This window comes from Cavia porcellus, unplaced genomic scaffold (genome assembly GCF_034190915.1).
Source record: "Cavia porcellus strain 051 isolate PalLab524CR breed Dunkin Hartley unplaced genomic scaffold, mCavPor4.1 scaffold_49, whole genome shotgun sequence".
NCBI classification, from domain to species: Eukaryota; Metazoa; Chordata; class Mammalia; order Rodentia; family Caviidae; genus Cavia; species Cavia porcellus.
The window spans coordinates 4,009,478-4,036,934 of NW_026947532.1; the positions used below are offsets into that span (position 1 = coordinate 4,009,478).

At 55.3% G+C, this 27,457-nt stretch overlaps 1 protein-coding gene across 2 annotated transcripts in view; it reads right to left on the bottom strand.

The window, feature by feature from the left end:
* Positions 1–609: 609 nt before the first annotated feature.
* The window catches only part of Nup214 (nucleoporin 214), a 72,741-nt gene continuing 45,893 nt past the window's right edge, over positions 610–27,457 (bottom strand). The window contains exons 27-36 of one of the 2 annotated variants that reach the window (XM_063244204.1): positions 27,281–27,371; positions 25,893–25,954; positions 21,299–23,092; positions 19,672–19,742; positions 11,933–12,086; positions 6,230–6,382; positions 3,021–3,192; positions 2,065–2,204; positions 1,516–1,540; positions 610–1,203 (exon numbers count right to left, since the gene is read on the bottom strand). In XM_063244204.1, the coding sequence (XP_063100274.1) occupies positions 1,170–1,203; positions 1,516–1,540; positions 2,065–2,204; positions 3,021–3,192; positions 6,230–6,382; positions 11,933–12,086; positions 19,672–19,742; positions 21,299–23,092; positions 25,893–25,954; positions 27,281–27,371 (2,696 nt within the window). In that variant the 3' untranslated portion in view covers positions 610–1,169. Of the gene's footprint in view, positions 1,204–1,515; positions 1,541–2,064; positions 2,205–3,020; positions 3,193–6,229; positions 6,383–11,932; positions 12,090–19,671; positions 19,743–21,298; positions 23,093–25,892; positions 25,955–27,280; positions 27,372–27,457 lie in introns of both variants that reach the window. The other variant, XM_063244203.1, reaches the window with a different exon arrangement.

The window sequence follows — 27,457 nt, forward strand, 5'->3', positions numbered from 1 at the left end:
CTGTGAGCAAGGGTGCTGGCTCCGCTTCGGAGGATCACCAAGGACACATACTGTCTCTCAGGGCCCCACTCTCAGGGCAGCAGTGCCTTCCACCACAGAGCATGCAGAGGGCTCCTCTTCAGTCACACAGAGGGACAGCACCATGCCATGCCTCCCGGGACAGATCTCCAGATCCTGGCACTGCTGCTGACAATGGGTCAGGAAGGGGGTCCCCGGAACCCAGTGTAGTATCAGCCCAAGACTGTGGGATACCCCAGTTACATCCAGCCAGGTGCCGCCCTGGTGAGCAAGGGAAGGCGGTGCCAGGTCCAGGCTTTGCAAGGTCCCCAGGCAGGCTGTGGCACAGGGAGCCACATGGTGCCCCTGGCCTCCAAGCCAGCCACACTGCCACTGGACTGACCTCGGCCACGTGTCCAATGCCTATCAAAGAGGAGGAAACGCACAGCTTCCCCGCAGGAAATCTCCACGTCCCAGACCTTCTGCCAGCCTCCCCAGGAATGGCCCAGGCCACAGCACAGCCGTGCTCCGGGCGAGTGGTAACGGAAGCGCACCTCCCACCGTCTGCAGCGGCTTCCGGGCCCCAGGGGCCCAGCAATAAAAGTCCAGAGCTGAAGGAAGGAGGATTTTAATAACCCGCTGTCAGTGGAGTCCGCACAGCAGGGTCCCGGGACTACTGACACTCGTGGCTATGGACTGTGTCTTGGCACTGCCACCTCCTCCTGGGCCATGGGACACCGCACAAGAGCCACAGCGACCGTGGGCACCTAATGCACTGTGACCACACCCGACACCGTGAGCTGTCGAGGTCTTGCCCACAGTGGAGTGGCCCCTGGAGGGCTAAGGTCGTGAGGAGACAAGAGGCAGGTCAACAGCCTCCACGGGGTCTTACTGGGTCCCCAGCACAGGATAGGGTGCCTCTCTCCTGGCATGAACAAACCCACAGACGATGGGAACGGGAAGAGGCTGACGGTTTAATAGCAGGGAACCCGCCCGAAACCCGAGGTGGGACAGGCCAGAACACGGGCCAGGCATCTCTACTTCGGTCTCTGCATCTTCCTCCTAGGGGTGTGCTCTGGTGACAAAGTCCACTGACACCCACTCCTGTGTCCACAGGTGAGAGGTCGGCGGGCGCAGCTGGCGGTCCAGACACAGGGAACCCTGACAGTGGCTCAGCTTCTCCAGCCGCCAAAGCCCTGCACAGATCTGCGGGGAAGGCAGAGCCCGTGAGTGCCTGCAGCGATCTGGGGGGCTGGGGACCCTGGACTGGAGACTATGGAGGCTGGGTGGTGGGAGTCGCTGGGGGAGACAAGCAAGAGCCCTTGCGACGTGGCCTGGCACCTCCTGTGCCCCCAAACCCGACAGCTGCTGCAGAGCCACCAGGATAGACTCCTGTAGCTGGGGAAACGGGGATGAAGGGCCTGATTGAGTGCAACGCAGTGCGCAGCCAGGAGTCAGAGCCACGTAGGCCTTCGTGTCAGGGTCAGACTGGGGGGGATGGGGCGGGCGACTACTCACGAGTTAGAGGCTCCAAAGCTGAACGCTGAAAACACAAGGGAAGCAGCAATTAAGGGGCGCCTGGTCGGCTTTGGCCAGGACCTCCCGCTCTACCCTGCCTGGGGTGGGAGTTGATCCTCTGCACCATCCTGGGGCTCAGTGCTCCCACCCTGGCTGCGGCAGAAGCCTGGGGTTCTTCACTGGGAAATCTGCTTCCCCCTTCCGAGGGCCAGAGAAACAAGGCCCGGGTGGGGATCCCCAGAGCCCTCTCTGTTTGCCTTGAGCACCTGTCAGGGCCTGCGCTTGTGGCCCGGGAGCGGCAGAGCGCTACGCATCTTGGTGCTGCGGGGGTGTGTGCGCGTACAGCCCAGACACCAAGAACACCCCAAGGAAAGGCTGCTGGTCATTTCTGCATTTGCTAAGAAGTGGTACGGTGTTGGGGTCTCATTAAAACCCAAGAACGCTTTACCCAGTTCTGGGACAGCCAGCTGCTAGGCAGCAGCCGAGCCTCTGGGGTGCTGGCTCCCACCGGGCACAGGCAGGGGTTGCCGAGCATGCGCAGCCACCTACCTCCTGTGTTGGACCCGAAACCAGAGAACCCGCTGCTCTGGGTCCCGAAGCCGGAGCTCTGCTGTGACAGCGACCCAAAAGTGGGTGCGTTCTGACTGGCAAGGGTGCCGAAGGATGTGGTGCTGCTGCCGCTCCCGAACCTGGTTCCAGTGAGAGGGACTGGGCTTAGGTGGCCGCGTGGTCTGCAGTCTGCAGGCCTTTGCCTGTTGCCATCAGCGTGCACAGCACGACGCTCTCGATTTAAGGGGCCAGAAGGAACAGAGCCTGGTCCTGGCAGACCGCCACCAGGGCTTGGGAGGACCTGAGAGGATGCGCATGGGCACCGGCTGGCCAGGCCTGAGCTCTGTCCCCCAAGACTGCACTTCCTGCTATCTCCACCGCCACTGATCGACCGTCAGCGCCGGCCCAGCGCTCAGCATTCTCATTTGTGTCTATCTGGAGGTCCTCTCTGGATCCTGGGTCTTTCTGTGTTGCTCATGCTGGCCTCAAAGTTCTGGGTTTAAGAGCTTCGCCCGTCTCAGCCTCCCGAATGGCTGGGACTATATACAGGCCTGTGTGGTGCATCTGACGAGGCCAGGAGTCTGCCACACACAGCATGGCCAGGCTGGCTCCCTGTGTCCTGCAGGGGCACTGCTGGTGGTGCTCAGGGTCTGTGCGGATGGAGGGCCACCCAGGCAGACACTATTCTGGTAGTAAGGAAAATAGCCCATTTCAGCTAACTAAGGGACTGACTAGCTAATAAATGGCTAACTCGCATCCAGCCGAGCTCTGCCCAGCACAGCCGCCAGCCCGTCCCTGAACAAGGCCACTGCACTGAGGTTCCTGCTCCACGGGGACTCTGTCTTCGCTTGGCCAGACTGGGCACGGGGCACTGACACTATGCCATAGTGGAGGAGGAGGGACACGGTGGCCTGCTTGGGGAGTTGGGGGCCCTGTCCCCCGCCCCGGGTGCTTACCCGAATCCTCCCGCGCTGGCGGCTGCGGTGCCCTCTCCGAACACTTTGCCTCCCGTCGAGCCCAGAGGGCTTGTAAAGGCTGGGGCTGAACCGAATGCTGGCACCCCTCCAAACCCAGGGGATCCCCCAAAAGTAGGAGGGCTGCCAAACACTGGAGCAGCACCGAAGCCACCTGAGCAAAACAGAGGCAAGCAAACAGAAATGGGTGGGGGGAGAGAGGAGAAAGACATCGAGCAGTGAAAACCCAAGTCGGAGGAGGAGGGAGAGAAGGGAGAAGAACGTTAGGGACTCACCAGGGCTGCACACTGACAAAAACCGACCCCAAACCAGGCTACCTCCCCCAAAGCACCAGAGGGGCCTGGGGCTCCCACCAGGAAGTCGTGCTCAGCAGCCCCAGCTATCTGTCCCCGAGTGGCCAGGCTTCACGCTTTGAGCAAAGCCGAGCAATAAAACTCAGGCTCTGAGCCACTCTTGGGGAGACCGAGACCTGGGTCACAGAGGCCGGCGAGATGCACAGGCAGCCTCCCTCCTTGGTCAGCAGCGCGCTGACCGCTCCTGCAGAGCAGGGCTGTGGATGAGTGCCAGCAGCCCAGGGATGGCTGGCAAGGAGGCCAGAGCTGCCGAAGCTTTGGCCTCTGCCACCCATGAAGGAGCCAGGCCTGCTGCATGTGGCCTCAGGGTGCTCTGGAGCTGCCCTGTCCTCCTGGAGGCCGCCTGGGTCCTTTGGAGACTTCTTGGACCTCTGCCCCTCACCCTCAGGTGGGTGTGCACAGGACCAAGATGCACAGGCCACCCTGCAGCGTGGGGAGCACTCCTTAAGGGGAGTGCTGGCTGTGAACCACAGCTGAAGGGTGTCACAGTGGCCTAGTGACCCTGAGGACAGAATCGGCCAGAGGAGGCAGTGACCCCAACCTCTCCTTTTCTGGAAATGGGGCCTCTCTGCGTTCCACCTTTGTGCCACAGGCCTTCCAGGCCGCCACGCCAGGCTCTGCCCGGAATGGGCACTCATCTGCACCAGCCACTGTGCACTCTGCACGGCCAGTGCCTGCACACCTGAGGCCCAGGCTGGGCTAGGTGCTGCCCTCTAACAGTGTAAGTGAAATTCCAAGCCGTGGTAACAGAGCTGGGCGTCACGACTACAAGAGGCTGGAAAGAAAGTGCTAAAAGCCCTGGACGTGAATTATTGAACAGGGAGTGCAGCTCCCATTACGCCCTCTTCCAAGAGAGGCAGCGTCTGATCTCGCGCTGGCACCAGCGGTATTCGGGGTTCTGGGTGGAAGCAGGGAAAACGGAGAAGGCGTGGTGACATGGAGCACAAACTGAGCAAGAGTGGGATGGCGCAAGGCACAAGCCCCAAATCACACATGTGCTCAGGCTTGGGGCAGGCCCCTGGTGCTAATTCAAGGAAGAGTTTGGTTTGATTAGCTGATTTTTATGACTTTTCTTCTGCAGAAGAAATAGAAACTTACTTAGTCACCAGTGATAACTGCTTGGGTTTTCTGGGACAGGGTCTTAGCAAGCCCAGGCTGGCCTTGAACGTGCTGCAATGCCCCGCCTCAGCCTGCCGGAGCTTCCACCCAACCAACGCTAACAGTTCTGCTGGCTCACTCGGTCCTGTGCAGCAGCTCCTGCTAGCTCCGCCTCAGGCTCGCCTCATTTCAGTCACCCGCTAGGGGAGCGGAGCGGAGAAGGAGCAGAGTGTGTGGCCCCTAGGCCACCCCTGGGCTCCCCGTCCCTGCCCGCCTCCTCCCACAGCACTGGAAGGAGCAGGGGTGTAGGCCCAGGGGCCTGCTGTGTGCCTCGACTTGCCCTGCACTCTCCCTGTCCTCTCCGGCAGTGTTCTTTTCTGAAGGGAGGACCTGGCCCAGCCTTGGGGACGTTCCTCCCGTCCCACACGCCTGAAAGGCAGCTCTTTCTGTCAGGGCTCTCAGTCTCCTGGCCTGTGTCACATAGGAAGAACATTCCCCGAGGTGGGAAGACAGACTTTCTCTGAGTGGAAAGGACAAGGAACCGTACATGAGAAGGACAGAGGGGCAAGGAAAACACTTGTGGGGTCTGGATGGCTGCTAGCCACAGCTTCGCAGTCTAATGTTCACACTTGGCTTTTTAACTAGGGCTAAAAGCCTGTGGCCCCTTAATTTTTAAACCATGGAGTACGTGTGTGCAGAGGCCTTCAATGTCTGTTTTGAGCCATTTTAAGATGGAGGCTGGAGAACCAAGGCCTGGCACCCTTAGACCAAGCTGCCAGGCACAGTCTGCAGTGAAGCCTGGTGCCTGCAGTAGCCAGGGTGCTGCTGGTTCGCGGAGCTGCTGTGCTCCTCTGGGTCAGAGGCACCCACCAAGCACCCTGCTCACCCAGGGCGGGCTTGAGCAAACAGTACCTCTGCCCCTCAGGTCTCAGCATGCAATGCCCCCAGGGGCCAGTGTAGACCTGCCACGGGCTGGGCACAGGAGCAGGCAGCCCAGAATGGAGAACGGCTCTCGGATCTAAGCAGACTGTTCTCGAGAGTCAGACTGCAGAGAAGCGTACCCCTTACACATGCAACCCTTAAAATGTGACACTGGGGACAGGGGGTGGTGGCGCCTGCCTGTCATCCTAGCACTCAGGAGGCTGAGACAGGATGATCCCCTGAGGTCTGAGGCCAGCCTGGGCTACAGAGTGAGTTCAAAGCCAGCCTGAAATGCATGGTAAGAGCCTGTCTCAAACCAACCAACCAACCAATCCCAAATCCACTAGGATAAAATGCAGTTGTTGAAGTGTGCACATTAACTGAGCTACCCACACCCACAGGTACACATACACTATGTTCAGAAGTCTCCCCCAAAAAGCATGTGGAACAGGGGCCAAAATGACATGGAGATGAGAAACTAACGGGTACACGGGTGCTCACCGACCCTGTGGCCCAGGCTGGGCTCGTGGCTGGGTCGGTTTGGTCTCTGCCACTGGTTGCTCTACAGTTACTCCCTGAGCGTGGATCCTCCCTGAGGAGGTGACACTGTCTCAGGTTTGTTTTAAGCTCCGTGCTCTTTGCAGCCTCTGGGAGGATCTGGCCAAGTGCTGGGAATGTAGCAGCTGCCTCAATAAGCCTGATGGTACACTGGAAGCCAGCGCAACCCCTCCCAGCCCAGCGTCCTGGCTCGGCTGCCCCCTCCCAGAGGGCCATGCATAAGCAGCGCACAGCAACGGCCATGGGTAACAGCGTGGGTACCTGCTTTATTTGGCGCAGAAAACCCGAAGCCTTGTGACGCCACACTCCCTCCTCCAGAGCTGAAAGTGCCGGCCGTCTTCTGCTCCCCGAAGGACGAGCTAGAGAACCCTCCGAAGGTCTTGGCCCCACTGTTCCCAAACAGGTTGGAGGTATCTGGGGGGACAAGACCACATGCGCAAGGGAGACATGAGAACCACCCCCTCACAGCCACTCCCGCAGGCCGCGAGAGCTGGGAGCAGTGGTGGCCTGGGACCTGCAGTGGCCTGGGACCTGCAGATGCCCAAGCCAGAGTCCACGGGCACAGAAGGGCAGAGGCCACCCCGCGGCTCTGGGGTGCTCAGACCCCGGAGGAGAGGACCTTCTTTCTCAGTGCCTGAAGAGCAGCATGGCGCCCGGCAAACCCAGTGGCCGTGGGGGCCATGCAGAACAGCGTTGCAGAGCTCCGGTTCCCCTGTCCTGAGGGGAGTGAGATGGTGGAGAGACATGTTGAGGTGCCAGGAGAGGGTGCATTCTTACTTCCTGCACCCATTCACTCTGAGCACAGACACCACGGAAGGGAAATGTTTCGGCTCTGCTCAGGACACCGAGGCAGCCAGCGCAGAGTGTGAAGATGTAGTGCCTTGGCAGCACGGCCTCCAACCCCACTGCAGGGAGTGGCCAGGACAGTGGGTACGCGGGTTGGGGAGACCGACGGGGGGCAGCCTGTGTTTCTTTTTCCTCAGTAATGTAAAGACCCGACAGCCACCAGACAACCACCATGGCTTTGATCGCATGGTTCCCGAGGCCAGCGAGGCCTTCCTTCCGACCTCCTCCTCCAGGAGGACCGGGAAACCCCCACCTCTCAGGTGGCACCCAGTGCACTCCACAAACCAAAGCGATAAAGGAAACCAGGGGACCCCAGCATGAGTCCCTTTGTCTGCTGCAGGAAACACCAGCCTGCTCAGACAGTGTGCAAACACCAAAGCCATGGAGATAATCTAGCAGCAGCCCGCACCCCAGTGCCTCTAGGCCAGGAGTAACCCGCAGTTCCCCAGCGGGGCTCTATGCCACCCTGAAATGCAGTGGCAGCCCAGAGAGACGGCCTACACTGGACAGCTGCGCACAGGCAGTGGAGGCCAAGGGTGGAGTGCAAATGTCTGTGGGTGACCAGCCCCTCCCCAGCCCTTGTACCCTGGTGCTGCCATCCCTCCAGCTGCCAGTCTCATCACACCAGGCCCTGATGAGGGAGGCCTGGCTAAGGAGGCTGAGCAGGACAGTGGACAGCAGGTGGGGACAGGTAAAGGTGGCAGGGACTCAGTGCGACAGGAGAGACGCTCCGGTGCTGTGAGCACAGGAAGGTGAGCGTAGGGAATCACGCTGTGGTGCTGCTTATTTCTCTTCACAGCTAGAAGAAAGAATTTTCAAATTGTAGGACAGGTTTACTGAGTGAACACTACAGAGGTATCAAACCTTCCTACTGTGGGGACAACCAAGGAGAAAGGGTCCTCCAGCTGCAGCCATGGCGGACGGGGGATCCAGTTGCGGGAGGCCTCGTGGAGGAGGAACATAGTTCACCTCATGGCGCCATCATGCAAGGGCAGGGAACGAGGTGCAGAGGGGTGTTTGGGGTCAGGTGTAGACCCCAAAGTCACTCAGCCAGATGTGTGCCTTCCTAACCCAGGCATCTCTCCAGCCAGACCAGCTGCCAATCAAGGTTAATACACAAACTACATGTCCCCAGGAAGACAGTTTCATGTAATTAGAGACAAAAGAAGGAAAAACGAACACGTTGTATTGAGAGGTCTCCGAGCACACTGCGGTAGAATAGAGCTGAGCCCTGCAGTCTGATCTGAGCCGGGGACCTCACGGCTGTGTGACCTTGGGCCAGCATGTGTGCGGTGCAGCTGCTGGGTGGCCACAGGGAGCCGAGGAGTACAGGGTGGCTCTTCAGAGGTGGAGGCTGTGGCACCAGGCCTGGAGGCTTCCTTCAGCGCCTCCTCCTCCTGCCACGCCGAGGCCATGTTCAGTGTGGAACACAGCAGCTTGGCCACAGGAAACTGAGTCCTCTCCATGTTGCAAGGACCCCGAGGTCACTCCCTGCTGCTGGCGGAGAGCCTGCATGGGGTGCGGCCTGCTTGCCATTTCATTACCAGGGGCTCCAAACAGCAGCCCTTACAAACAGCAGGGGCGAGCACCTCGACAGCACGGAAGTCCCTTTTACTGTGAGAGACCCAGCAGCAAGGAAAGACTGCATGTGCACAGCCTGACCCATGGGTGACACGTCCAGTAAAACTGGCGTCTGCTTTGGGCTTGCCACTGTTCCCGTCATCGGGGCTGACTCGGTCTCAGACACACACGAGGGAGGTCAAGCCTGATGCTGATAGCATCAGACCCTGGCTTCTGTCTTTCTGCAGGCCTGAGGTCACTGGACTAGGGACTCTCCACGACACTATTCTACAGACAGCCATGGAGAGCCTGGCTGGCCTGAAAGGTGGCTGCCGTGTGGCCGCCTCGACTCTGGCACAAATGTGTCTTTCAGGTTCTTGAGGAGAAAGGACGTAGTAGGGAGGCAGTGGGCCTTCTGGGTGACAGCCCCAAGGATGCTGTGTCAGTACCACTGGGGCTGAGTGTCTGTCTCAGCAGCCTCTGGGGCTGACGGAGCTAGAAACCCTAGCAGTGGGGCTTGTGGGGCAGAACATGCTGACTCCAGCAATGGTGCCCATAGCTCTCACCTGTGCATCACCTCACAGTGAGGGTGCTGTGGTCAGTGTCTCAGTTACTGTTTTCTCGTTGCTGAGACAAAACACCCAGCTCCCAAGGTTAAAGGGAGAAAGATTTCCTTAGCTCACAGCTTGTGAGGTTTCAGTCTACAATCGGCTTGGTCCAAGGAGGGGTGGCAATACAGAGGAGAAACAGTTCATGGCAGGCAGAAGGTAGCAACGCAAGCAAGGGATATGACCAGTCTTCTTCTGTCCCTTACACTGCATCCAGGCCACCAGGATTAGACCATGGACTGATCTGGTCATTACCCACCCTTTATCCCAGCATTGCACCATGAATAAATCACACGCTCTGGATCCAGCCATCTCTGAAGCCCCACCTGTGATTGCATGAGGCTCTGGGGGACATCTAGGCACAAAGCTGTAACAGTCATGGTCATGGCAAACTGGACTTCTCAGGCCAATTCAGGTGGCATCAGGACCAGGCAGCCTGTGTCATAACTATCACCAAGGAAACTGCCGGTTTCCTACCTGTGCTGGGACTTCCACCTGCAAGGAGTGTTCTGTGAGACCAGGCTGGGAGAGTCAGGGCTCAGGAGGTGACCCTGACTCAATTCTGGTGAGGGTGCCTGGCAGCCCCATGACCTTTGTAGCCCACACTCCCTCTTGGACATGGGGACAGCCTCTCTTGCAAGAAGCAGTTGGTCCACGTTACTAAGTAGCTGTACACAGCCAGCGACTGGTCAAGGTCAGCTTCCTCTGGCTGATGCTCGGGGAAGCAGTGAAACCATGGGCTGTGGGATTTTCAGAGGCAGAGCTCTCCCAGGGCCAGCCCAGGCTCAGGCAGAGGTGCAGCCTTCACCCATCCCTGCAAGGGAGGTTGGGAAATGGGTGTAGAGGGAGAGGACAGCACCTAATAAGCTGCCAAGCATCAGGAACAGGCTGGGGAGGGGACCCAGGACCAGATGGGACGCTAAATGGGTGAGATGCTCCCAGAGGGTGCTGAACAGGGGCAGGGCTGAAATAAAAGCAGCTTAGAAGCTATGATTTGGGATGGTCTCCCTACCATCCTGGTCTCCTGACAGGCAGGGAGTGTGCAGTGCCCAGTGGGTTGGAGAGGGGAGGAGGAGGAAGAGGATGGAAGGAGGAGGGAGAAGCAGTGTTCACATGCACGAGTGCTACGGCCACTCGAGGAGAAACAGCTGCCACCTGGGACTACAGTGGCACCAGGTACGAGGGTGAGGACCACGCCCCGCCCTGACTTCCCCCAGGCCCCTCCTGCATCATTCCTTTCCCTGACCTGTGCTTGGCCCTCGGCTGAGAGTCGTGGTCTTTCACTATCTTAAAATGAAATAATGGGAAGCTGGCATCCTTTGAGTTCACTTACTCTTTCCCTATGCACAAATGTAAACTGTTGGCTTTCAATGGACAGCCAACACTTTGGAGATGGCCCGCAGGTGGCCAGCTTCGAATTCATAACCCAGAGGTGCAAGTGCCCACAGTGGTGCACACGCCTAAAATCACTGCTACTCAGAAGGCTGAGGCAGAAGGACTCCAAGTTTGAAGCCAGCCTGGCAACCTAGTGAGACTGCACCTCAAACCAGAAAACAGAGAAGGCCCAAGGACGCGGCTCAGTGGTAGAGCACTGGCTTCTCTAGGAGACGCAAGGCCCTGCGGGGTTCCACCCAATGCGGAACAGAAAACCGGACAGGCACACGACAAGGATCGGAAACAGTATGGGCCAGTAGGTGCATGGCCCTCCTGGGACGGGAGGAGCACAGGCTAGACGTGTCCTCGCAACTCATACTGCAGCCTCAGTCATGTTTGGGCCGTGGGAGACAGTTCGGGCCAGGTGCAGCCAGCCTGGGGAAAAGGCCACCTTGACAGGGCAGCGCTGGGCAGCAGAGGTGGATTGGCCCACAGCAAGCCCCACAGACAGTACCCGAGGTAATGGCAGCTCCACTTCTAACCAGTATGTTATCAAGTGCTTGCTCTGTGCCACACACACTGGCTGGAATCAGCTCATCCAGCTGAATCCTAGATCTGCCACTTCCGGCTCTGACGTGGAGGGCCATGGCAGAGTAGGAACCTCCTGAGGCCTGCTGTGCTACGGGACAGCTAGAAAACTCCCTCGGGCCTCAGGCTTACAGAGCCCTGTTTCTGTATGAACCTCCTTATGTTTTACCTATCAAGATTCTGTTTCTGAGTTCAGCCATGGAAAGTTCTTGGAAAACGTTAGACCTGATTTCTCAGATGCCTCGTTCCCACAGCTCTAACTGCTGTGGGCAGGCGGGGAGCACGGGAACCCAGGTTCCTGATCTGTGGCTGCAGGAGCTGAGAGGTGTGTACCCTCAATATGCAATCTTACGTCTTATGGGGGGAGGAGCGGGGACAGGGACACTAAAACAACCAGTTCTTGACCTATGCATCCAGAAGAGCAAATGAGGATAGAAAACCCTTTTAACTCCAGAGGCCTTGCTCCTGGGGGACCCTGCCATGACGAGGGGACGCCAGCTCACGGCGTGGCTGCATCTCCCGCAGCACTGCCAGTGAGAGGCTCCGAGGGTGGAGCGCATGCACTGGAGGAACGGAGAGGAAGGTGATGGGCGACTTCTCCTGTTTCCAATCACGAGCTGCTCACCTGACAAAAAATCTCAAAACCGAGCTGGGGATGCGATCTCACAGAACAGCTCAGATGCGAGGAAAAGACCACTAGCAAGGAGAGAAACATGAGGGCCTCTGATCTGCGTAGCTGGCTCTCATAGGAAATTCAGACCCCGCTGCTCCGGTCCACTGGGAGTCACCGTACACTGAGAAACAGGGCGGTGGGGGCTCGGGAGGGGCTGGGAGAGCCAGTGCGACCCGCGCTCTCCGTGATCACAGGGGACCTCGCAGAGGCCTGAAAAAGAGCCACTGCCACTGTGTCTAGACCCCGAAGCTTGGAAAGTGTCACGAAGACCCTGGCACTCGGGACGGAGGGACTGGGAAAACTCTTGCCACTTACTTGGAGTGGCTGTTGATCCGAAGCCCCCACTGGTGGAGCCGAATGGGTTTTTGTTGGCCGCATCCTGGCTGGGTTTCCCTCCAAGGCCACTGAAGAAACCTCCGCCCCTTGCAGTGTTTCCGGACCCAAACACGCTCGTGCCAGGAGTGGACGACTGCTGAAACACAACAGGGGCAGGAGGTGAGCTGGGGTGAGAGGGCATTATCCAGCAGCAGGCCACATTTGCAGCAGGAGTGGCCCGGGCGGCATACACGCAGGCTCAGAGGGGGCAGAGCATGCCAGGAGTTCCCGCCATGTCCGTGTTTCCTGAGTGGACACGGTCTGTGGTCGGTGGGGATGTCCAGCGTTCCTCTGCCCTGCTGCCTGCTGTGCCTGACACGGCACCATAGGCAGGAAAACCAACCCACAGGCAAGGCACCAAGTGAGCGGCGGGGAAACAACGCAGACGCCACGGTGAGGACCACCAACCCTGACTCCTCCAGTGCCGGGCTGAGCTCAGGAGCAGCCCACAGCAGGGGATTACAGTCACTTCTCCCACACGCCTTCATTCTGTACTGACCTTCCCAGCGTCGCTGAAAGCCTAAATCAGCCCATTGCTGAAATGATGAGCCTACAGATCTGACTCGCGAGGGTACTGCTGACCTGGGTACATGCTGACTCACAGTGTACACAGCCAGAGGCCAGCTGATGGCCCCCTTGTCCCCCAGATATGTGTCTGGTTTTTGGGGGGATGGGTGGGTACTGACTATGGAACCCAGGGTCTTGCACCTGCAGGCTGGCACTGTGCTGCTGCACTCTCCCGGCCTCTCCTCACTCCTGACGTGGAGATGGCCTTTAGAAGTGGGCTGCTGCCAAGGAGCAGAGTGGTGGCACGGGGCCTGGGGGTCCTTGATCACCCAGCTCAAGGTACCGAGTGAATTAAACAAGCCTACTGTGTAACCACATGCTCAAGAAGGCCGCAGCTTGGCATGGGGACAACAGCACCAGACCCATCAATGGCTGAGCCTTTTCTGTGTGCTTGGCACTTTTCTGGGTCCTTGCAAGCAATCATTCAAGCCTCAGCCAATCACCTCCAAACGCCAACACCCCCACCTCCACTGCGGTCTGACTCCGCAACACGCCCGCCTGCAGCCCTTCAAAGACTTCCCTGAGCCACCCTGCCATCTCCTCTGGCCATCGCTGATCACCCTGTCCCGGTGCAGCATGGACACCTACCTTTTGTACCCTGAACAAGACAAACATGCTCTGTCTTGAAGGTGACAGTTTCTCTTTTTCCTTCAAATCTCTTTAAAAACCAAATAGTTGGCCACACCCACTTAATGGTAACAGATTTTTTAAAAACCAGGAATCCAATCATGAAAGCGAAACATATGTGATTACTGGTGAGCTGCTCACGCAGGACGGGAGTGGTGATGCCTCCCCCTGACCCCCCCGGCCAGGCCCTCAGCCGACACCAGGCCACAGACACACTGAGAGGTGCTGAGACTGCTGATGGCTTTACACAGCTCAGCCTACCTTCAGAATGCTGATGTGACAAACATACTTGTCCAGAGATCAGCGGTGACAACGCACAAATGACCTGGGCGCTTCTGTGGCTGCTTCACTGGGTCAGAGGATCCCTTTCATTTTACTTGAAACCGGCAACCGTTTTTACAACTTGAAACTACAGAGGCCCTCAGGACACACAGGAAGTTCTGTTCTTCTGCAGCACTCACGGCCAGACTTCGCTCAGGATTTTTTGACTCTGGACACTAGATTTAAACTGCACAGATGGAGACTTTGCTTTTTCAGCTTTTCTGCTGAGATCCCATTTTTGGTGTTTCTTGCAGTATCTTCCTATACATCTCTAGCCATTTAATTTAATTTTGAGACAGGGTCACACTATGGCTGGCCTTGAACTCACTGTGTAGCCCAGGCTGGTCTCAAACTCGCATCGAACCTTCTGCCTCAGCTTCCTGAGTGGTGGGGTCACAGGAGTGTGCCAACCCCGTCATCTTAGTCTTTGTCTCTAATGTTCAGATCATCGCTGGGTTGATTACATTGCTGTGTTCAGAAATCTGACTGCTGTTCCTTCCCCTTTTCTGGTTCTTTTTTCCACTTGTGTCTGTCTGTTTCTCTGCTACCTGTGGGCTAAGTGAGCAGCGTTATCCATACTCAGCTCCCGACTGTGAAGAGGCACGGGTCCAAGGCACCCAGCTCACACATATTGGGGCTGCGTCTGCATCTGAGCCTGCACAGCAGCAGCTGGGCTCTGACTGCTTTTCAGGCTGTCTTTCCTTCCTCTTCCTTAGTGTAACCAAAGTGTGGTGGGAGGATATTTAGGGCAAGAAAATTACTGTTGACTTGCAAATCTTTCAGATCCCAATCTTACCTGTGCTGTGTTTTGTGAGACAGGGTCTCAGTATGTAGGTCATACCAGCCCAGGCTGGCCTCAGATCCTGGGTGATCTTCCTGCCTCAGCCTCCTGAGTGCTGGACAGGAATACATCAACATGCCCAGCAAGCTGTACTTTTTCCTCATCAGTTACAATACACTTATTTAAAGTCTAAAATCAATGGCTTTTAGTATATTATCAATTTCTAAAATTTATGGTAAAATACATGCAACACAAAATTTGTCATTTTAACTTGTTTTTTGTCTTTTGAGACAGGGTTTCACTATGGAGTTTAGGTTGGCCTAAACTCACTTTGTAGCCCAGGCTGCTCCATCTCGCTGCCTCCCTCCCAAACGCTGGGACTGCAGGTGTGCACAACGACGCCGGGTCGGCTGACCCTTTCACATGCTCGCTCCAGTCTGGCTAACTGCACTTCCCTGCCAGCCTCGCCATCAGCTGTTTCCAAACGGAAACTAAACTACCACTGACAGGTCTCCCCGCCTCCGGGCCCTGGTGAGCGTAAACTGTGTATTCCAGACAGCCCCCTGTATCCTGTTCATCTCGCTCTGCACGCTCCCTCGAGGTCCATGCAGGAACATTCTGCATCACGCTGGCTTCTCTGTCTGTCCATCTGTCCGTCTGCGCGTGACAGGCGTGGGCCCCACTCCTTGACTGCTGCGGAGAATGTGACTGTAGACGCCAGCGTACAATCTCTGCTCCACCTTCTTTCAATTCCTTGGGACAGTGGCAGGGCCAGGGTGTTACACTCAGGGTTTTACAAAGGCACCAACCTGCACTTCTTGTCGGCTTTGACTTTTACCTCCCTCATGTTTAATTCTCTGACGCTTCTTTGGGGGTTGCTGCTGGACGGAACTACATCCCTGCCCTTATTATGTTGACACAGGGTCCTGCTAAATTTCTCAGTTGTCCAGGCTGGGCTGGAACTTGAGATCTTCCTGTCTCAGCCTCTGTAAGTGCCAGAATCAGTCCTGGACCACCATCCGTGACTGCTGTCAATCACCTCTTCTTGGGCTTACGGGTCCTTTCTTTTGCTTGCCCATAGCCTCAGCTATGCCAATAGCTTCTTGCAGTCAGAACATCTCAGTGTTTGGCAAGGCCTCTTTTCTACCCGGTGGGACCCAGAAGGGGCACTTGTTCCCGAAGCTGCCCTCCTGCGCTGCCCTAGCTGAGCTCTGTCCTCTGGTTCAGAAAGGCTTCCCTGCTCCACACTAGCCCTACACACGAACTCTTCCAGCAGGAATTCACCCCCCACATGGAGCACCCACGCTGTCTCCCCATGAACCCAGAGGAAGGGGAACCGAGAATAGCATGAGGGGCACACGGCTGGGGGGCGGCTCCTTCCTCCTCAGAACGCTCTCTGACAGGCAGCCTCGGCCACAGTGACAGGGTCAGGTCAAAGTCACCTGGGAGGGACTGCCCAGCCCTCCCCCCGTCCCTCCAGCTGGGAGTGCAGCTACTGGGGACAGGGTCCCGCAGACTGTCTCTGGGCCCCGGAGGACTCCAGCACCGGCTCCCCTGGTGTCTCACTGGGAGTGAGGTTTTCCTCTCTTTTCCGTTCTCTGTGGTGCTGGGGACTGAACCGAGGGCCTCGCCATATGCTAGCCAAGTGCTCTACCGCAAAGCTACATTCCCAGTCCCCTCAAACAATTTTGGCACCAGCAACTGAACTCAGAACCTTGAGCCTGCCAGGCAGGCGCCCTGCCATGAAGCTATGTCCTCACCCCTCCCTTTTTATTCCAGGCCCCCTTTTTGAAATTTTTGGGGTCTTGCTAAGTTGCCTGGACTGGCTGTGAACTTGTGGCCTCCACCTCAGTCTCCCCAGCTGCCAGGGATACAGGTGTGCACCCCACCAGCTGCCATGAAGGCGGTCTACATGCCCCGCCCCGGGTTTTCTGAGGACCCCCTACCATGGGAACTCACTCTCACAATGTCTCTCCTGCTGTCAGTTTTGGCACAAGCAATGCATAGAAAAGGTCTCGGCTCACACGAAAACTATCTTGGCTTCATATTTAGTCCCTCGGGTTATAATCTAATCCCTACGCAGGAAAAAGGGAGATGAGTGGACTGTGCCATTTACACTGCAGGAGAAGTGCAGGGAGGGAACGTTAACTGTGCGTTAACTGTGGAGGCAGTTCAGAGTACAGAATCCACAGTACAAAGGCAGTAACACCTGCATACTCTCTGTGTTACAGCCGTCAGCGACCCACGGAACGTGGCTGTCCATTCTCAGGGTGAGGTACAGAGCAGTGCCAGCCCACCTGCCTATCTGAATGCGGACGGGGATGTGGGCTGCTCCTGGTGTTGGGCTGTGGTGACAGTGCTGCTGTGGACATCTGTGCACCCTGGATCACAGCACATGGGCTTCCTGGAAGAACAGACCTGGGTAAAACTGGCTTTCGCTGGCTGATAGCAAACTCCTGCGGTGCAGAAGCACAGGTATGTGCTCCCCAGAGCCTCGTTTATGCCCCTCACGAAGCCAAATCCCTTTCCGTCTACTGGTCCCATGTCTGTGTTTTGAAGGCTTTTACTCCTCTTTCTACACTTTAATTGTGGTAAAATATGTAGACACAGAATTACAGTTGAGCCGGATTCAGGGTAACCACACGCAGGCCGGTCAGCAGCACTCTCCTCTGCCTCGTCTTGGGCCTGGCTTTCCTGATGCTCATCAGTGGAACGAAGCCGAGTGCTGACCACAACCTGCTGAGGGCTCATGGCTGCTAAGCGGCTTGGCGTCCACACCGACACCCTCGGCACTCCCAGAGGTCCCGTTGCCACTGCTCTGCAGGTCCCTCTCTTCTGATTGCTTTGACCTTGGTCACTCTGCCTGTACTTCACCCTCTGAGAAAAGCGGGGTACTCTGCAGCCAGTACCCCTGCAGCGGGCCCTGCTCCCCAGTAATAAGCCTGGGGGTCATCCCCTTGGCTCTGAGCAGGAACAGCAGTTAATGTTCCCTCCCTACACTTCTCCCGCAGGTAAATGGCACAGTCCATTCATCTCAAAGGCCTGCAGTTGTTCCTTGTTTCACTGGCGATCAGTACACTGCTGTGAGCATCTTTCCTGTATCTTTTGGTGAAAAAAGACACCTGCTGCCGCTTGGATACCCAAGGTGGATCTGCTGGGTCCATAAAGACGGGGTATGTTTAGTGGATGCTCAGGATGTGATGGGAACTTGATCTACTCCTTGCCCATACATGGCACTGTCTGCCCTTTTATTTTTTATTTGTCTTTTTCGTTTTTATCGGTACCAGGGATCGAACTCACGACGGCACACTTGCAAGGCAGGCGCTGATGCCAATATGCTAAATCCCCAGCCCCTGCCCTTTTATTTTTAACGGGAGCAGAAAATGCGCCCTCCGCCACTACACTTCAGTTGCCCAGGTGACAGTTCCTGTTGCAGTCCTGGTTGCTTCTGCCTTAGACACGGCTGATCACTATGATGTGTGTGGTACAGCCATGTACTCCACTCAAAGACAGCCACGTACTCCACCTCTGTCCCCTGCCCTCTAACCCCAGAAAACCTGCCTGGCAAGTGCCAGCACTCTCCTGTGTTAGGTTTCTCTCACAGGATTTCTGCTCTCCGTTGTATTTTCCATCCTGTTTGCCCTCCACCCTGCATGTCAATAACCTAGCTCCTAGTTCAGGGACTAAACCCCACCCAGCATGTTTCACCGTAAACCGCGTGGCCATTCCTGTGCCAGGCGCACAGCTGAGCAGCGGGCACACTGTGAGTAACCCACGTCAGGCCTGCAGCGCTCCTCTGCGACCCTGGTCCTCAGACACCACTGCCCTGCCCCAGCGAGGTCTCCATTGTCCTTAAACACACCCGCACACCTTCAGTTTGAATTACTGCATTACCTTTTCCCTAGAAGTGCTACTTGATTTTTTTTTTTTTTTTTGGTCTTTTTGCTTTTTATCAGTACCAGGAATGGAAGTCACAACTGTCTGCTTGCAAGGCAGGCGCTTATGCCGCTGAGCTAAATCCCCAGCCCTTGCTACTTGATTTTTTTCAAAGCTGCTCACAACACTTTCAATTTCCTCATCCTAACTGATATGTTTGAGTTAGTCTTTTACCTCTACTAAGCATATAAACCAAAGTGTCCTGAGATCATCTCTGCATGCATTTCTGAGACTTGTTCTGGCCCGTGCTCATAATGCCTTTTCCCTGTGTGGTTTTGGAGACAGAACTGTGAGAACTGGGGTCCTTAACAATTGTCCGAAAGAATGACGCGTGGCCTTGAGGAAGTCCCTTTGCTTTAGAGGGGAGCTGGGCTGCCTTTGCCCAGCTTCTGCAGAGGCCACAGCCCTAGGACCATGGTGGACCATGTGCATAGACTGACCCTGTGAATTGAGTCCCAGCTCACCACAGAAGTCACTCTTTTGGGTTTCCTACTCTGTACATATTTTGGAGTTCTCTGTCCTTGCAGCTGTTAAATATAAAAATTCCCATCTTCTCGGGTTAGTAAAGGTTCTGAAGGCAGAACTGTGTCATGCGTCCTCCCAGGCTCCCATTTCCCATCTGATCTGGCTTTGGTAAGACACCCATTGGTTTATCCAGGCTTCCTGTTTTCCCTACTATTTCTGGTGTTTGGCAGAGAATTGGTTTGAATGACTCGGGCTTCCATTACCAGGAACTGGAAGTCACAAGTTTCATTTCCTGGGAAATTAGCTCAGCAGCATAAGTGCCTATCTGGCAAGCACGGGGTCGTGAGTTCAATCCCCATTATCAGAAAAAGAAAGAAAGAAGTTTCACTTCCCTTTTTCAGAGATCATGGCATAAGGCAGCGCCCGTCTTGTTTCCCAAAGGAAACAAGAGCTGATATGGAAACCTACTGAAGATGTAAAAGAAATGTGCCTGCCCCTCACCAATTCCTTCGCCAAAGCGTGTACTGCTCAGGAGATGTTGGCCTAAACAGCCCTCGGCACCTACCTGAGATGCCCTCCTGAGCCAGGCCGGGCACGCCGGTGACCACAGGCTGCAGGAAGGGCAGCAATTCCATCACCAGCAGGAACCCTCCACTAGAGGTCAGCACGGGGCCAGGCGCATGGGTGAGTGGGTGAGCTCTCTACCACACACTCTTCCTGTTCCTTTTTGTAAGAACTTTAAATAAAGTCAGACTTAAGGAATTAGCCTCACAGGGGCTGGCCTAAGAGAAAGACAAGGCTAGGCCAGGATATCCCGGAGGACTGCCACAGAAGGTCGGTAAGCACTTGGGGTCTCTGATCTGAGACGGATACTCTGCGTCTTTAGGACAGCCGAGGGGGCTGGCCTTGGACACACAGCATGATGATGCTACACCGGGACTACAGCGAATGGGACACAGTGCCAATGAACACACGGCTTTACCTGGCCAAAGACTGTCCCACCAGTACTGGCTGCCTGACCAAACACTGAACTGGAACTGCCAGATCCAAAACCTAGAGAATAAAAGAAAACACGAGTTCAATCTGGATCAGTCTTTTGCAACATGAAACATTCCATTTTCTAGTCATGACATTCAGGCATGCAGTCAACTGAGGAATAACTTTTGGATAAGCTCCTCGGTGCCCCACACGCTCTCGGCATCTCCCATCACTTGCACTACCCGGTACAAGGGCGATGCTGCCAGCAGCTGCTGTCCCCTGGTCAGGGAACAGGGATGAGAGAGCAAGTCCACGGTGTTCAGGTGCTCGCTGCAGGTCTCCCGGTGGTGCCTGCCCATGGCGGGTTCGCGCCCGCGAGGCAAGGCCAGCCTTGCTCACTTTGTCCAGCACTAAGCTTGCAGCGAGCCAAGCCCTCCTCTCCCTCGAGCAGGTGAGGCCTGGGCTCTGCACTCTGAGAGCAGCTCTTCCCAGGCTCTTATCACCTAGAGTTCTTGCCAGTGACTGGCCGACTCCTGTTTTCCCCTGCACCTCAAGCCCCAGACCCTTCCAGGGCAGCTTGACCTCCGTCAAGCGAGCATCACGTGTGGAGATGCCTGGCTGCACAGGAAAGGCTGAGGTTAAGAGCCTGCGTGACAAGGGCTCGAGACCAGAGGAGGCAGATGCGTCTGGGTGGCCTGCCAGGCCTGGGGAGCCACCCCGAAGCTTCCGCACAGGTGCTCAGTGGAGCCAGGCCTCTCGAGGTGCCAGGGGCCAGGGCGGTTTGAGGAAGCTCCAGAAGCTCCAGCTGCAGAGCAGACTCAGCATGGGACACAGCCTCCCCAACCTGTCTGCTCCCCGATCAGTGTCAGGGGGCCTGGGACTATTTTTCTTTTTGCCTGTGTTGTAACATCTGCTGACAGGAAAGCAATTCCTTTCCAGTGAAGTATAAGCCATCTGAAATACATGACTGACTAAATCAGCAGCGGCTTGTAAACTTGTCCACCAAGAAATCACCGCTCCTCTTTCCCTAACAGCTTGCCAATCCCCTTCCTAGGAGACCTGACAGAATGCCAGACCTAAGAACGGCTTTCAAACTGATCTGCCCATAGGCAGCTTTAGAATAAAAGCAGCTGTTAAAACTGGAGACATAAAAGTGGAACACTGAGTCTTTTCTTTCAAAAACACTAGTAAAATGTAAAAGCTTTTGTTATTTTAAATCACAACACTGGAGAAGACAAAAAGCCAACTCCCCACGCATCAGGCATCCATCAGCAGGCGAGACGGCACGGGCAACCAAGGGCCGCAGCTTTCCGGGCCCAGGTGCGGTGTGGCGGACCTGCAGTCAGGCCCCTGGGCAGCTCGGCTTCGGACCTGGTACCCGCTGTGCACGGCCAGTGGCCCCACGGCCTTGACTGAGGTGCCAGGGCTCCTGTGCGGCCAGCGGAGGGAGGACCTGCTGAGGTGGAAGAGCCATTGAGGCCAGGGACACCCCTCAGGCCCCACATTTTCACTGCCTTACAGGTTAGTTTCTGCTCCTATGCTGTTTGCTTCAATTACAAAAGTAACGCAGGTTTCCTGCAAGTGTTCCAAAAAGCAGGGGAGTGAAGGAAAAGCCTTCTGGGAATTCTTACCTGAAGCCTGACTAAAGCTAAAGCCTGAAGGCGCCGCCGTGGAAGTAGTGGCTGAGGCACCCCCGAACACGGAGCCACCCTGCCCGAAGCCAGGGCTCTGGCCGAAGGCGGGAGGGTTGGTCTGTCCAAACAGCCCTCCTCCGGTGCTGGCAGAAGACTGTCCGAATGAGAAGGAGCCGGGGCTGCTGGTGCTCGAGGAGGCCCCGAAGACGCTGCCACTGGTGGACGAAGGGGTGGAGGTGGCAGGCTGGCCAAAGGCTGGCACGGAGCTGAACCCGGGCTGGCTAAAGGAGAAGCCACTGGCGGGGCCGCTGGTGGCCTGGCCAAAGGCTGGGGTCTGCCCGAATGCTGTCTGGCCGAAGATAGCTGGGCCCGAGGCTCCAAAGGCTGGGCTACTGAACCCTGAGCTGCTGACCTGTGACGCCGCAGTGGCTGTGCTGGCTGTGCTGCCTGTCTGCTGCCCAAACAGACTTGGTGCCGTGCTGGCTGCTCCCTGTCCGAACACAGGGGTGCCAGAGGGGGCCGTGACTGTGCTGCTGGTGAGCTGGCTGAACGCTGAGCTGGCACTGGCAGTAGGTGGCTGAGTGAAGACAGAGGAGCTGGAGGTGGCGGTCCCAAACACAGCTGCCTCTGCAGTGGGGCCTGGAGCACTGCTGGAAGCAGGGACAGAGGTGGGAGTGGTGCTTGATGTATCCACAGCCACCAGGCTCACACCTGGGGCCGTGCTGGCTACCACAGCAGAGGCTGGGAGGCTGGGGGCAGGTGACGTGGCCTCGTCCTTGGCATCGGGAGCCCCGGGGGCTGTGGGAGCAGCCTCAGAAGGAGGCCCTGCGGGGCTGGCACTAGCCGTGGCCAGGGTGGGGCTGTTGGCTGCAGGCTGCAGAGCGGGCTCCTTCTTCGCTGGGTCAGAGGCCTGCAGGGGAGCCTGGGAAGGGGCTTGTGGCTGCACAGGAAGTGTGACCGTGGATGCCGAGCCCTCGCTGCTCCCTGGCTTCTCTGGCGTGGCTAGCGATGTGGCCTCTTCTGTGCTCTTTCCTGAAGCCACGGGCAAGGAAGGGGTAGGCGCTGAGCTCAGGAGGCCACTGAAGGACATGGTGGGAAATGATGCTGCAAGGGGAGTGGCCGTTGTCACCCCTGGGGGGGTGGGTGCGAGTGCAGTGTCACTGGTTTGCTGGATTCCAAATGAAAAGACAGTCTTACTGCCACTGAGTGATGTCCCGCTGAAACCAAGAGTGCCTGTACTTGCAAGTGGCAGACTGCCAAAGACCCCTGCCGAGGAGCTGGCCATGCTTGTGCTGGTGGTGGCCAGTGGTGCTGCAGGGCTAGCAGTCACAGTGGAGGTGGCCAGGGACTCAGCAGGCTTCCCGAGCACTGGAGAGCTACTGAAGCTAAACCCAGAGGCCATGCTCAAAGTCTTGGCTGGATGCGCCCCTACCAGGCTCGGGGAGGGGGACTTACTGGGTGGCTTTGCAGAGTCCTCCACTGGGCCCACACGCAGGCCCGAGAAGCTTCCCAGAGTTTCTCCAGCCAAGGAACTCGGGAACAAAAGCTCTCCCAGCTTGCTGGGTGGGGTGTCTAGCTTGCTAGCAGCAGTGGGCAGTGTAACCCCGGGCCTGCTGCTGGAGGGCAGGGGCTCCCCTGGAGAGGTGGCAGTAGTTCCTCCGGGAGTGCTGGGGGATGCAGCAAGTCCTGAGGGAGTGGCGCTTTCAGGGACTGGTTCATAAAAGGGCTTGCTGCCGCCAGCGAAGGACAGCGCATCAAGCTGGTTTGCGTCTTTGGTGGGGGATGCTGCCCCTAGCAAGAGAAAGAAACGGGAAATCAGTTGGATTACCCATGGGCTGCAGCTCACACGCTCAATCCAGTGCCTCTGGGTCTCCTGGGGAGCAGGGCTCAGCTGCAAAGGGAAGTTCTTTTATTTTAGTATGGGCACAAAATGTCAATCCCCAGATAATCCTTTTTTAAGGCACGTACTAAGGTGCTACTAAATAAGCTATTTTAACACAGGTGTTGTACTGTTTCTAGTTTTGGCCTGCTGTCTATTAGTGTCAATTAAAATGCTTCTATAGAATTACTATTGCATTTCATTCCTATTTCCTTTTATTCTTCCTTCCTGTGGTACTGGCATGTGCTCTAACAACGAGCTATACCCTAAGTCTTTTTTATTTTAAAATAGGGCCTTGCTAAGTTGTCCAGGCTGGCTTTGAACTTGTGATCTCCTGCCTCAGCCTCCTGATTATCTGGGATTACAGGTGTGCACCACCGTGCTCAGCTCCCTGTGAGTTTTGACAGTGACTTTCTTCCTCTCGAATCCTTTTAAATCACAGAATTATTCTCCCTCTGAAAGTCAGACACGGTGGGCCCCACTTAGGTATGGGTCTTCTGCCATACCTAATTGGGGGAAGGCTGAAAGACAGTTTAAGAATTTCTCCTCTAGAGATGAACAAAATTGCTGATGTTTTATTTGTTTTGTTTTGTACCAGCGATCAAACTCATGACCTTGTGCTTGCCAGGAAGGCACTTATGTCACTGAGCTAAATCCCTGGCCCTCACCAATGTTTAAGGAGCATTCTCTGACCGGGTTAGGGTGCCTGTGATGCTCTCAGGCCCCGGGTCTTCCCCAGAATTCAAGGGGAGCCAACGGCACTAGTAAGCTCTGCCACATAGTTGGGCACAGAAAGCACCTTGCAGCATCAGCTAGTACAGAGGCTGAGGCAAGAGGACTACTGGAGTCCAGCCTGAGCAAACTAGCTCTCATAATTTACAAAACAACAACAAACTCCAAAAAACCAAAAAACTGTTTTTCACATTTCTGGGTCTAATTTGGCTCTCTGTGTGTTGTACTGGTACTGGGCATTGAACCAGGGCCTCACATCTTGGAGACAAATGTTCTACCACTGGGTCATATCCTGAACCCAAAAAGATTTGCTGAATTAAAGAATGAAAGTTGGTTACTGTGTTATCTAAAAGAGGAACATATTGGAAATAATCAATATGGTAGCTGGACAGTTAGATAAACTGTAGGATATCTAGAAGACAGACTTATAATTAAAAATGACATTTTATGTAATATTTTCCATATTGGAAAACTCGTGCTTTATGGTAAATGAAAAACTAGACAAAATTCCCAGAAGAAGATGTAACAGAATTGGTGATACACATCTGTAATCCCAGTACTTGGGGAGCTGAGGCAGGAGGACCATCCGAGCTCAATGCCACTCTGGGCTAGAGTGAGACTGTCTCAAAAACCAATCAGACAATCAGACAAAACCGTATTACTGGGGGAACAAAGTGTGCTTCTAACATCTCTCATGTCTTCTTGTATTTCTACATTTTCCTCAAAAGGAACATTATTTTTACAAATAAAACTTGCTTTAAAAAACAAAAAAGATAAAAGGAACACAAGAGCCTCAAAAGGAAAATATAAAGAAAAATTAGAAAAAAAAAGATGAAAAAAAGAAAACGGTCAGGGATTTAGTTCAGCGGCTCAAACACCTGCCTAGCAAGCATGAGGTTGTGAGTTCAATCCCTGGTACCAAAGGGGGGGGGGGTGGGAAGAAAAGAAAAATTAGTTACACTGAGATCAGGAAGGTACTTCAGAAAGAGGTAATTTTCACATCTTCAAATTTTTGTATGCATTAAAAACATACTAATTCTCAAGAAGAGTCAGTTGGACTCATATGTAGGGAAATGCGTGTAGCCTGAGACCATAACATGAAGTGAAATAAATCAGACACACATGCTTAAATGTCATCTGGCTTTTCTTATATGAGAAACCCAAAGTATAAATCAATTAAACAGTAAAACTATCCTTGTTGGTGGGCCGTCAACCACACGCATGGCCAGTATGTTTGCTGCCATGTAAGCCAGCAAAGCAAGTTTGACCTTTTATTTTTGTGCTGGTACGTCTGTCTTACCCTACAGAAATATTCTACAAACATTGTAAATTATGGACATTTTAAATTATGGACAAAAAAGATGGAGAGAGAATTTTTTTTAATTTTTGTCTTTTTGAGATAGTTTTGTTCAGGCTGGCCTTGAACTAACAGCACGCCTCCTGCCTCAGCTTCCTGAGTGCGGAGATTACAGGCATGTGCCACCACATCCAGCTGGAGAGAGCAATTCTAATTTTGTGTTAGTATCCAGATTTAAAGCACAGCCTCTGCTTCCCAGAAGCAAATCTTTTCCCTGACCTTAATTACAGAAAGAGGCAGAAATCCTTCACATCAGATTCTTTTTTTTTTTTGGGTACTGGGGATCAAACTCCAGGCCTAGCACTGGCCAGGGAGGTGCTTGTGCTGCTAAGCTACACCCCTGGCCCACATCAGATTCTTAAACTGAACCTTCTTTTCCCTTTGCAGTGCTGGGGTAGAACCAAGGGCTGTGTGCATGCTAAGCCAATACTTGCCGCTCAGCTAGCTCCCAGATGTATATATTTTTTCCTGGACATATTTTTAATGCATGTTAACAACACCAAAATTACAGCAGAAACTGTAAACAAGATCCAGGAATATTGAAATGTCACCGCATCTGTAGAAATGACCTGCAGGTGTTGGGAGGGGAGCACAAAAACAACGCTATGCAATGCAGACTGTACCTTGTGCAGCAGTGAAGTTAGAAGATGGGGTTGGTGTGATTATCCCAAAATTAAAGCCAGTCCTGGCAAATGGAAAAAGAGAAGTTAGCACGAAACACATCCAAGGCACAAAGCCTTCCTTTCAATATTCCCCGTGATTCGTTCACATAGCTCGCCTTGGAGAGGCTTCACTCTTAAGGTCTCTAGCAGGGCAGGTGATGGGGGCATGTTGGGGAGCAGCCGGAAGGCCCTGGAGGGAGGCAGGCATCTGGAGAAATATGAACCGCTGGCTTAGGGAGCCCAGCACCGCCTCTGCCACTGCTCAGAACTCCTTCCCTCTGGACACAGTCTCCATTCTCTTCCTGGATGTGTCCCCGACACACTGGGACAGACCTCACAGCTGAAGGAGCAGACCCGGCACAAGTGTGGTCCAGGACAGAGGATTCACCATAACACAAGCTCAGAGAGCAGCTTTCAGACTAAGTAAGGGTTTTAGAATGTACACATACGGTAGAGCTTAGAGTACATTACCCACTGCTGCCCTCAGGACGTGACATGTTTTATCGCCACAGGGTACAGCCGTGTCTGCTGGCAGCCTCCAGCCTGGTGGAGAGATCTAAGGAGGGTGAGCCAGTGCAACGCTGCCTGCGTGCTCTGCGATAGAGAGGATGACACCTGGCAGGGCATGGAGGCCGCCAGCACCCTCAGCCCTGACCTATTCTTTAAGATTTGCTCCCAATTACACTGGGGAGTAGCAATCCAGATGCGCAACAATGAAGAACTCGTGTGGTACACACAGAGCCTCCCCTGCTCCTGTCAGGGCTGGGGTGGCACACGCTACAGGCTGTCCAATCTGCTCTGGGGCTAGGACCTCCGAGATCCTGCCTCAGCCTGACTGCAGTGGGGGGAAGGGGGCAGTGCTTGGCCCTGGCCCCGGAGCGTACCTGGGAACTCAGGTACCGAAGACACTCTCACTCTACACAATGACTGGACTCTACCCACATGGCCACAGTTGTCAACCAACAGCTTCCCCACCTCTGCAGAAACCAGAGCTTCAAGTGCTTTTCTCTTATGCTGCACGCTTGGTGCAGTAAAGCTAATCTGAGCGTCACATCCAGAGTCTCAGGAGTGTCAGGAAGACGCCATCTCAGCGTCACAAACCAGATTGCCCGAGGAGCTGACCAGGCACAATGGCCCAGGCTCCTAAGCCCCCCTGGTTGGTATTGGAAGGCCCAGCTACTGCCACACTCGGCCATGGCGTCAGTGCGAGGAAGAGGCTGTGGCCAATGCTGAGTCAGCATGCACGCACAAGCGCAGGCACACATTCATGCACACACATGTACACATACACACGCACACGTAGGCCTGCCAGATGTGTGAGCCAGAAAGGCGGCATGCCCAGAACTGACCCCGAGAGTGTGAACGAGAAAGGCTTGCTGCCTTGCCCCGGTGCAGCAGGTGTTGAGGTCACTGCTGGGTCCACTCTGGCCGGCCCGGGCCCTGCAAGGAGGGAGAAGTCTTTTAGAAGCGCTGCTTGGCTCATGGTTCCTGCTGCTTAGTGTGAGCGTGGCTGCTGGAGCCCTGCT